Source organism: Hylobates moloch, unplaced genomic scaffold, assembly GCF_009828535.3.
Source record: "Hylobates moloch isolate HMO894 unplaced genomic scaffold, HMol_V3 SCAFFOLD_1, whole genome shotgun sequence".
In the NCBI taxonomy this organism is placed as follows: Eukaryota; Metazoa; Chordata; class Mammalia; order Primates; family Hylobatidae; genus Hylobates; species Hylobates moloch.
The window spans coordinates 101,533,491-101,543,800 of record NW_026652276.1 but is presented as its reverse complement, the minus strand read 5'-3'; the positions used below and the strand labels follow the sequence as shown (position 1 = coordinate 101,543,800).

At 58.2% G+C, this 10,310-nt stretch overlaps 1 protein-coding gene across 2 annotated transcripts; it reads left to right on the top strand.

The window, feature by feature from the left end:
• Positions 1 to 2,647: 2,647 nt before the first annotated feature.
• Positions 2,648 to 8,787, top strand: UPK3B (uroplakin 3B). 2 transcript variants are annotated; one of them, XM_032756209.2, is made up of 5 exons: positions 2,648 to 3,959; positions 4,560 to 4,785; positions 5,988 to 6,067; positions 6,894 to 7,023; positions 7,975 to 8,787. In XM_032756209.2, exons 1-5 carry the CDS (start codon positions 3,560 to 3,562, stop codon positions 8,132 to 8,134), a joined length of 996 nt encoding a protein of 331 aa, XP_032612100.1. In that variant the 5' UTR covers positions 2,648 to 3,559; the 3' UTR covers positions 8,135 to 8,787. The 2 variants fall into 2 exon arrangements, with proteins under 2 accessions (XP_032612100.1, XP_032612105.1); XM_032756214.2 differs by lacking the exon at positions 5,988 to 6,067.
• The last annotated feature ends 1,523 nt before the right edge of the window (positions 8,788 to 10,310 follow it).

The window sequence follows — 10,310 nt, the reverse complement described above, 5'->3', positions numbered from 1 at the left end:
GGATGGTAGGGCCACCTCGTTCATGGCTGTGGGAAGCAGAGGCACTTTGGCCTTGGTGACCCCTTTCTCTGTTAAAAAATCTATTTTACAACACTCCAGCCTGGGTGATAGAGCAGACTCCGTCTCAAAAAAAAAAAAAAAAAAAAAAAAAAAAGAAGACCTCAGCATAGCTGAACCCCAAACCAGTTTGGTTCCACATTTGATTTGTTGTTGTTTGTTTTTGAGACGGATCCTCGCTCTGTCGTCCAGGCTGGAGTGCGGTGGCGCCATCACAGCTCACTGCAACCTCCACCTCACAGGTTCAAGTGATTCTCCTGCCTCAGCCTCCCAAGTAGCTGGGACTACAGACACCCACCACCACGTCCAGCTAATTTTTGTATTTTTAGTAGAGACAGAGTTTCACCATGTTGGCCAGGCTGGTCTTGAACTCCTAACCTCAGGTGATCCTCCCGCCTCAGCCTCCTAAAGTGCTGGGATTACAGGCGTGAGCCACTGTGCCCAGCCTGGTTCCACATTTGAGACTCTGTACTCACACTGCCTGTGAGTGCGGGAGTTGGGGTGGGCGCCTGAGCCTTGGGTGCTTCTCCTTGAAAGGATTCTGAGGATGAGGATGGGAGAAAGTATTTTCAAATTGCATACCTGATAAGGATCTAGTATCCAGAATATATAAAGAACCCGTAGAACTCAGCAATAGGCCGGGTAGAGTGGCTTATGCCTGTAATCCCAGCACTTTGTGAAGCTGAGGTGGGTGGATCACCTGAGGTCAGGAGTTCGAGACCAGCCTGGCCAACGTGGTGAAACCCCGTCTCTACTAAAAATACAAAAATTAGCTGGGCGTGGTGGTGTGCACCTATAATTCCAGCTACTCGGGAGGCTGAGGCAGGAGAATTGCTTGAACCTGGAAGGCAGAGGTTGCAGTGAGCCGAGATTGTACCACTGCACTCCAGCCTGGACTCCATCTCAAAAATAACAACAACAAAATACCTCAACAACAAAAAGACAACCCAAATTAAAAATGGGCAAAGAACTCAAATAGATGCTCCTCCAAAGAAGATAAATGGCCAGGCTGGGCACGGTGGATCATGCCTGTTATCCCAGCACTTTGGGAGGCTGAGGCGGGTGGATCAGTTGAGGTCAGCAGTTCAAGACCAGCCTGGACAACATGAAACCCTGTCTCTGCCAAAAATACAAAAAGTTATCCGGGTGTGGTGGTGCACATCTGTAATCCCAGCTACTCGAGAGGCTGAAGCAGGAGAATTGCTTGAACCCGAGAGGCGGAGGTTGCAGTGAGCCGAGATCACGCCACTGTATTCCAGCCTGGCGACAGAGCAAGACTCCGTCTCAAAAAATGTATATAAAAACAAAACCATGAGATGCCATATTATGCCCATTACGATGACTATATTAAAACAAAAAGCAATGTTGGAGAGGATGTCGAGAAATGGGACCCTCATCCACTGCTACTGGGAATGTAAAATGCAGCCACTTTGGCAAACAGACCCTCAAAAAGGAGCATTAGCATATGCCCACAGTTCTGCTCCTAGGTACATACTCAAGAGAATTGAAAATGTGCCCACAGAAGCCTGCACACAGATGCTCATGGCAGCATTATTTACAGTAGCCCCTCAGTGGAAAAAACCAAATTATGCATCCACTGATAAAGTGTGATACGTTCACAGGATGGAATATTACTCAACCGTGAAAAGGAATGAAGCAGTCACAGTTGAGGAGGAACCTTGACAAATTTTAAAAAGCCAGACACAAAAGGTCACATGTTGTGTGACTGCATCCTATGAAATGCCCATTACAGGCAAATCCATGGAAACAAGAAGTAGCTTAGTCGTTACTGGGGACGGGAGAATGGAGAGTTACCATTTAATGGGTGTAGTGTTTCGTTTTGGGGAAGTAAGAAGGTTCTGGAATTGGTGATGGTTGCACAACCTTGTTGATATACTAAAAGCTGTTGGGCGCTGTGGCTCATGCCTGTAATCTCGGCACTTTGGGAGGCTGAAGCAGGAGGATCCCTTGAGCCAGGAGTTCAAGACCAGCCTGGGCAACACAATGAGGCCCTGTCTCTACAAGAAATATATTTTTATTATATTTTTTTGAGACAGAGTCTCACTCTGTCATCCACGCTGTAGTGCGGTGGTGTGATCTCAGCTCACTGCAACCTCCGCCTCCCAGGTTCAAGTGATTCTTCTGCTTCAGCCTCCCGAGTACTTGGGATTACAAACACGTTCCACCACACCCGGCTAATTTTTGTAATTTTAGTCGAGACGGGGTTTCACCATGTTCGCCAGGCTGGTCTCAAACTCATGACCTCAAGTGACCTGCCCACCTTGGCCTCCCAAAGTGCTGGGATTACTACAGTCACTACACCCAGCCTCAAAAACTATATTTTTAAAAATTAGCAGCTGGGCGCAGTAGCTCATGCCTGTAATCCCAGCACTTTGGGAGGCCGAGGCGGGTAGATCACGAGGTCAGGCGTTCGAGACCAGCCTGGCCAAGATGGTGAAACCTCGTCTCTACTAAAAATACAAAAATTAGCTGAGCATGGGGCATGTGCCTGTAATCCCAGCTACTCGGGAGGCTGAGGTAGGAGAATCGCTTGAACCCAGGAGGCAGAGGTTGCAGTGAGCCCAGATCATGCCACTGCACTCCAGCCTGGATGACAGAGGAGACTCCATCTTAAAAAAATAATAATTAAATAAATTTTAAAAATTAGCCGGGGCATGGTGTTTCGTGCCCGTGGTTCCAGCTACTAGTAGGGAAGGCTGAGGTGGGAGGATTAACTGAACCTGGGAGTTTGAGGCTCCAGTTAGCTGTGATCTCACCACTGCCCTCCCTGGGTGACATATATATATATTTAAGCCACTGAGCTGTGAAGGTATGTGAGTTATATCTTGAAAAATACACACATAGTGAGCGCCAAATCCCGGGATTAGTGTTTAAGTGTTGGGCTTGTCAGCTGTCAAGGGCTCTGCAGCTCTTTCTCTGAATCCAAGTTATTCTTCCTTTGGACTGGGAACCCAGGCTGCGACCTGGGAGGATGTGGCCTCATGGGGGGCAGGGCCAGCGCGCTGTGATGGGGCTGGGGCTGGGCAGGTTGGGGCTGCCTGCTACTCCCCACTCCTGACCCTGGGTAGGGACAGAAGGCAGAGGGAGGCTCCTGGCACCTGGGGCACAGGAATCTCAGGCATGTGGTCCTGAGCCTGTTTCCAAAAGCCAGACCCGCCTCCCCAGGGCGGAGAGACTGGGAGGGGCCCCAATCCAGGCTCCCAGGATGGCCTGGCTGGCATCTGGGGTTCCAGTGGCCCCTCTCCCTCGGCCCTGGCAGTGGGGCTGGACACTGGCCTGCCTCCCACCAGAGTCCCCCTAGCTCCTCCCTGCTGTGGGCTGGACTGGGAGGAAGAGGGTGGGGTGCACTTACATTTGCAGGTCTTTCCAGCCCCTGGGGCAGCTTGATTAACCAGCTTCTCCAGGGCCAAGCTGTTGGGGGTGGGGTGCAGCCCGAGGCAGCCAGACCAGCCCCCGAGCCTCCTGGGTGCTGGAGGCTGTCATGGGGCTACCCTGGGGGCAGCCTCACCTAGGGCTGCAGATGCTCCTCCTGGCGTTGAACTGTCTCTGGCCCAGCCTGAGCCTGGGTGAGTGGGGGTCCCGGATGGACGTGTCTGGCCAGACCCAAGGGGCTGGGGGCCCTGCTGGAGTGATCGGACCCTGGGTACCCACCCCCCTCCGGTTGGGAGAGGCAGCCCCAGGGACCCCCACGCCCTTCTCCGTGGCTCACCTTTTGTTCCCCGTGGCCACAGAGCTGGTGCCCTACATGCCTCAGATAACAGCCTGGGACCTGGAAGGGAAGGTCACAGCCACCACCTTCTCCCTGGAGCAGCCGCGCTGTGTCTTCGACGGGCATGCCAGCCCCAGCGACACCGTCTGGCTCGTGGTGGCCTTCAGCAATGGTGCGGGGACTGCTGTGGGGCCTGGGTGAGGGTGATGGCCAAGGAGAGTGGTGGGCCCTAGGAGCCCCTCACTAGCAAGCACCTTCAATGATTGAGCCCCTGTGGGGGCCTTTGGGAGGGTAGGTGTGGATGAATTGGGCTTTATCCCAAGGGGTAATATGTGTATTGAAAAATACACACATAGTGAGCACCAAATCCCTGGAGTAGTGTGAGTGGCAGGTTTGTCAGCTGTCATGGGCTCTGCAGCCGCCTTTCTCTGAATCCAAGTAGTTCTTCCTTTGGATGGGGAACCGAGGCTGTGACCTGGGAGGATGTGGCCTCCTGTGGGGCAGGGCCAGTGCACTGCGATGGGGCTGGGGCTGGGCAGGTTGGGACTGCCCGCTGCTCCCCACTCCTGGCTCTGGGTGGGGACAGAAGGCCAGAGGGAAGCTCCCCTTCAGGGGTAACAAAGTCGACTGGGTCTGGACTATCTCTGGGGGCCCTGAGGGAGGAGGTGGCATGGGGGGTCAGGGCTGGAGATTGGGAGAACACAGAATCCCCACTCACGAGGACAAAGCTGCTTTCTCCCCTCCCACCTCCATCTGTTCTCTCATCCTGCAGCCTCCAGGGGCTTCCAGAACCCGGAGACACTGGCTGACATCCCGGCCTCCCCACGGCTGCTGACCGACGGCCACTACATGACGCTGCCCCTGTCTCTGGACCAGCTGCCCTGTGACGACCCCATGGTGGGCAGCGGAGGCGCCCCCGTGCTGCGGGTGGGCCATGACCACGGCTGCCACCAGCAGCCCTTCTGCAACGCGCCCCTCCCTGGCCCTGGACCGTATCGGTAGGTGGTCCCCACCGGGGCCCTGGGACTGGGGCTGTGCTTCGGGCGGAGGCATTGCTGGGACCAGGGATGCTCTCTCTAGCATCTTCCCAGGGAGGGGTCCCCCGACCCCCGTCCTCCCCTTTGCAAGCCCGGGCTCCTTCCACTGTAGAGTCAGCAACAGTGCTTACCCCAGCTGGGACCGGGCAAGGCCCAGGAGGAGCGGGTGGGCACTTTGGGGAGGCGAGATCTTAGTCAAGGTGGGAGGGGGCAGCTTCCCCAAAGTCTAGGTCCCTGGCCCCCACCACGGGCAGATCTGGCAGGAAACTTGGGGGCCGATTTCAGACCCAGTCTCGTGGATATGAGGCAGGGAGCAGGAGAGGTGGCTCCCACCCACTCTTACAGATGAGGAAACTGAGGCACAGGAGGTCAAGTGGCCTGCCAACGTCGGGGTGGAGCCGGGATGGGGAAGCAGGCAGTGTGTCCAGATCAGGACTGTCCGGACACAGGAGGAGGTGGGGTGGCCTCAGGAAGACCAGGCCCAGGGGAAGCCGGGCCTGGCAGGGCATGGTGAGGCTGGAACAGCACCCGGCTCCACCCAGCCCCCTTCTGCCCTCTCACCCACTCTCCAAGTCCACCCTCTGCCCTCCCCGCTGCCGCACCCTGGCTCAGCTTCCAGCTCCATGCCCCGCCCTGTCCCCCACAGCCACTCTTTTCAATGCCAACCTGCCAGGTCCTTCCCTGCTGCGCAGACCTTCCAGAGCTCCCAGCCCTGCAAAGACACAAACCGAGCCTCTCTGTGAGGCTCCTGGTGCTCTGGGTCCTCAGGCTGCTGGTGATTGAGCTCCCCTGCCCCCCAGCTACTGCTGCCCCTCTGGGAGGCCTGGAACCCCTGCCCCATGTGCCCTGCTAAGCCACCTTCACCTGTGCTTTTGGCTTGTGATATTTAGGAACCAGGGCACCTAAACCAGCATCCGCAGCCCAGGTCTGGTGTCTGGAGAGCAACTGCTCAGGGGCATAGGGGCTGGTGGCACAGGCCAAGTGGCTGGAGACATCTCGGGATTCTCAGAGCAGGGCCAGGCCACGGGCTGCTGCTCTTGACAGGCACCCCCACTCCACATCCACGGGAGGGGCCCAGAGGAGCTGCCTGGGGCCTGGCCCTGCCCAGGGCGGTCCCAGCCTCTGAAGCTCTCCCCTCCTCCCCCACCACCTCCCGTCCCCAGGGTGAAGTTCCTCCTGATGGACGCCAGGGGATCACCCAGGGCCGAGACCAAGTGGTCAGACCCCATCACTCTCCACCAAGGTAGCGCTGGGCAGGAGAGGCGCTGCCCCCAGTGGACTCACCCATCTCCCTGGGCCACCTCGTCACCCTCTGCTGAGCTGGCCACACCCCTGCTCCCACAGGGCTGGGGGCCTGGAGGCCATGTCCAAGTTGGGCCCAGCCCCCAACAGAACCTCATGCTAGGGGAGTGGGGCACCGAGCCAGCCCCGTCGGCAGGGGCACCATCTCGGCCCATCCGCAAGCGTTTGCCAACTCTTGGGCTCCAGCCACATTGTGGGCACAGCCTCCCCCCTCCTATAGGGAGTCAGCCTGTGTCAGCCCCTGCTAGGAGGGAGGAAGAGGGTGTGGAGGAGGTCAGGGTCAGGGTCGGGGCTGGCTGGGGAGGCAGCCAGCTTGAGTTCTGAGCAGACCCCAAGGGGCCAGCGTGAATGTACCAGGCCCAGGAAGTTTCGAGTGCCTTGGCCCAGGTGTTGGAGGTGGGGGTCTCCTGGGAGACGGCTTCAGGGGTCAGGGGGTGTGGGGTGGAAGTCTTGTCATCTGAAGGCCTTGACTGCTGGGCTCCAGGGAGCAGGCAGTGGATGAGCACGTGGGTGGGAGCAGCCTAGAAGGTGGGAGCAGCCTAGAAGGTGGGAGCAGGGCGGAGGCTGTGGTCCAGGCTGGCGGAGCACAGGTGCTGTGCCGTCCCAAGGAAGAGGGACAGGGGGGTGGGTTCAGGGGGGTGCCTGGGGATATGAGAAAGCCAGGCCTTGAAGCTAGGCAAGCATGAGTGGGGAGGGATCGAGGGAGGAGGTGACAGCCAGCCCTGGGGTCGAGGGGCAGCGCCTCTGAGCAGCTGGTGTGTGTGCAGGGAAGACCCCCGGATCCATCGACACCTGGCCAGGGCAGCGAAGTGGAAGCATGATCATCATTACCTCCATCCTCTCTTCTCTGGCCGGCCTCCTGCTCTTGGCCTTCTTGGCAGCCTCTACCGCACGTTTGTGAGTGGGAACACCCCCTTGGGCCCCTCTCCCACCCAGAACCCCTTCTGTTGAATTGGTCCCAGTGTCCGGAAGCCCTCCAGGCACGCCATGGGGTTTATTTTATTTTTGGTAGAGACAGGGACTTGCTATGTTGTCCAGGCTGGTCTGGAACTGCTGGGCTCAAGCGATCCTCCTGTCTCGGCCTCCCAAACTGTTAGGATTACAGGCGTGAGCCACCTTGCCCAGCCCCATGCTGTGGTTTCAAGCTGGGCAGCGCCCCTCCCAGGGCCTGTGCAGGGAATTCCCACCCTGAGTATCTCGCACCTCGGGGGTCAGTGATGGGGGCCAGCAGCCCCTCTGAGGATAGGTTTGGGAGGGCCCGCCTAACTCGGGCCCTGTCTTTCGGTGTGTCCTCAACCAAGGCCCTTCTCCTCCTGGGCCTCACCTGCTCTCTGTGGATCCTCTGGTGGTTTAGTAAGCTGACGCCAGGGTAGTCAGGGTGGCCACCTGGAGAGGTGGTCCTCCAATTGGTTCTAGAAGGGAGGAAGGAGGGATCAGAGACTGCAAGTGAGGCCGGGTGCAGTGGCTCACGCCTGTAATCCTACCACTTTGGGAGGCTGAGGTGGGAGGATCGCTGGAGGCCAAAAGTTCAAGACCAGCCTGAGCAACATGGTGAAACCCCATCTCCACTAAAAATGCAAAAATTATCCAGGTGTGGTGGCAGGTACCTGTAATCCCAGCTACTCGGGAGGCTGAGGCAGGAGAATCGTTTGAACCTGGGAGGCAGAGGTTGCAGTGAGCTTAGATCACACCACCGCACTCCAGCCTGGGTGACAGAGCCAGACTCCATCTCAAAAAAAAAGAATGACTGCACATGAGGGAGCTGGGAGGGAGGAGAGCAGGCCCTGACCCAGCACGTGCCCCATGTGGCAGGGACATACGTCTCTTCCTCCTCCTCTCCCCACCCAGCTCCAGCCTGTGGTGGCCGGAGGAGGCCCCGGAGCAGCTGCGGATCGGCTCCTTCATGGGCAAGCGCTACATGACCCACCACATCCCATCCAGCGAGGCCGCCACACTGCCGGTGGGCTGTGAGCCTGGCCTGGACCCACTCCCCAGCCTCAGCCCCTAGCCTGGCCTCTGTGCTTGGGGCTGGGGGAGGTGGGGCGCAGGGAGCGAGTGCATGGTGCTCTGTCCCAGCTCCTGCACCCACAGGCCCCCTCAGGGCTCCTTGCCTTTCCCCCCCACCAGCATACCCCCTACCCTGCCTGGAATCCCAGCACCCCTGCCTCTGCCTTTCCGGTTTCTCTCCCTCTCCAAGCATCTGTAAGTTGCACTCAGGAGGGTTTAGGGGAGGGCCATGGGCAGGCTGAACACCCAGTCCCCACCTCCATCCCCACCTCTGTCTCACCTGACCTCCTGTGAGGGAGGCTGGAGACCGTGTGCACAGCCCGCCCTGACCACAAGCTTCCAGACCCCAAGAGGAGGCCTGCAGAGGAATGTGCTTTGCCTGATGCAGGGAGCTGGGCCCATCCTGGGGCCTATGAGACCTGAGCCACCCTCCATCCCCCGTCCCACCCATCAGTGGCTGGGCGGGGTGAGGATTCAGAGGTGTCTCTACTGCCCCTGGGCACAGCACCTTTCTGCGAGTGGGACTCTCCATGGTCATGTGACTACCAATTCTGGCCACCACCTCCAACCTTCTTGCGCATATGGATGGCTCTCGCCCTTATCCACCCCCTCAAGCATTTATTAAGCACCTGCTGTATGCCACATACCGTGTTAGACTTGGGGCTTCAGGCATAGCCGATCCTGACCTTGGGGAGCTGCCTTCTCTAGACCTGAGACGACCACGTGTCCATATGTGACCTGTTGCTGTCGGGGGTCTGTCACGCCCTTAGACCGTCACCCCAGTAGGCTCTTCAGGACCCAGGAGCCTCCATCACCTGGAAGGACCCTCTGTGCAGAACCTCAAGCGCCCATCTGTGCACAAGGCCAGTGGTTCCCGTCGTCGCCACTCGGGGTCGCCGGTGAGCCGCAGCCAGGCCGCCTCACGGCCAGTGCGCATGCGCGCTCCTATTCACCGCCCCCTCTGCCTCCCAGGCGGTAGCAGATGCCATAGGGGCGGGGTCGGTGGAGGTCAGGACTCTAAGCCTCCCTCTGCCAAGCCAGAGGGATGAGCAGTCACGCCTGAGAGCCCACTGCGTGCCATGCAGTCCGCACAGCCGCAGCGATTTTCTAGATGGAGAAACTGAGGCTCAGTGGCTTGTCCGCTGCACTCTGTCCACGGCCGCTGCACACGTCCCCTTGGGCCGTGCTCCCGGACCCTCTAATGTGACCACGGCTCCCGGCATACAGGCCCTGCCAGCGAAGGGCGCCCGGTGGTGACCCTTGGTCTGCAGCCCTCTTTGGAGGTGAATAAATGTGGTCTGGAGCCCACCCTGGCCTGAATGGTGCCCCTGCTGGGACAGGAAATGTATACCGGAAGCCCAGGGCCCTGCTCAGCTTCTGCCCCATGGGGTTACCCCGAGCCTGTCCCTTGATTGCTGTCCTGGCTTGTACTTTGAGGTGCCCCCATCTCCTAGGAAAATCCACACATGCATTTCAGGGCCAGGTATGTGGTTTGGGTAGTGCTCCCTCCCAAGCAAGCGTTTGAGCCCCTCATCTCTGGAGGCCTCTCCTCCATGCTGCCTGCACCCCCACCAGCCACCAGAACCCCTCCAGGTATAGATAGAAACAGATTCAGTCAAATGCCTTGGTGTCCCAGGTGACGTCTGGCCAGGGGAGCCAGCCCCCTTTAAGTTACACTATTGCAATAGGCTGGGTGCCATGGCTCACACCCGGAATCCTAGCACTTTGAGAGGCTGAGGCAGAAGGATTACTTGAGTCCAGGAGTTCCAGACTAGCTGGGGCAACATAGTGAGACTCCATCTCTACTAAAAATTAAAAAAAGACTAGCCAGGGGTGGTGACATGCACCTCTAGTCCCAGCTACTTGGGAGGCTGAGGCAGGAGGATCACCTGAGCCCAGGAGTTTAAGGCTGCAGTGAGCTGTGATCGCGCCACTGCACTCCAGCCTGGACAATAGAGTGAGACCCTGTCTTGAACGAACAGGCCGGGCTCGTAGCTCACACCTGTAATCCCAGTACTTTGGGAGGCTGAGGTGGGCAGATCACTTGAGGTCAGGAGTTAGAGACCAGCCTGGCCAATGTAGCAAAACCCTGTCTCTGCTAAAAATACAAAAATTAGCCCGATGTGGTGGTGGGTGCCTGTAATCCCAGCTACTTGGCAGGCTGAGGCAAGAGAATC

Excerpts from the sequence above, each read along its gene's own strand:
- UPK3B (XM_032756209.2), top strand. The coding sequence starts at position 3,560 with ATGGGGCTACCCTGGGGGCAGCCTCACCTAGGGCTGCAGATGCTCCTC. Across the intron at positions 4,786-5,987 it reads CCTGGCCCTGGACCGTATCG|GGTGAAGTTCCTCCTGATGG; the intron begins GTAGGTGGTCCC and ends TCCCGTCCCCAG. Across the intron at positions 7,024-7,974 it reads GCAGCCTCTACCGCACGTTT|CTCCAGCCTGTGGTGGCCGG; the intron begins GTGAGTGGGAAC and ends CTCCCCACCCAG.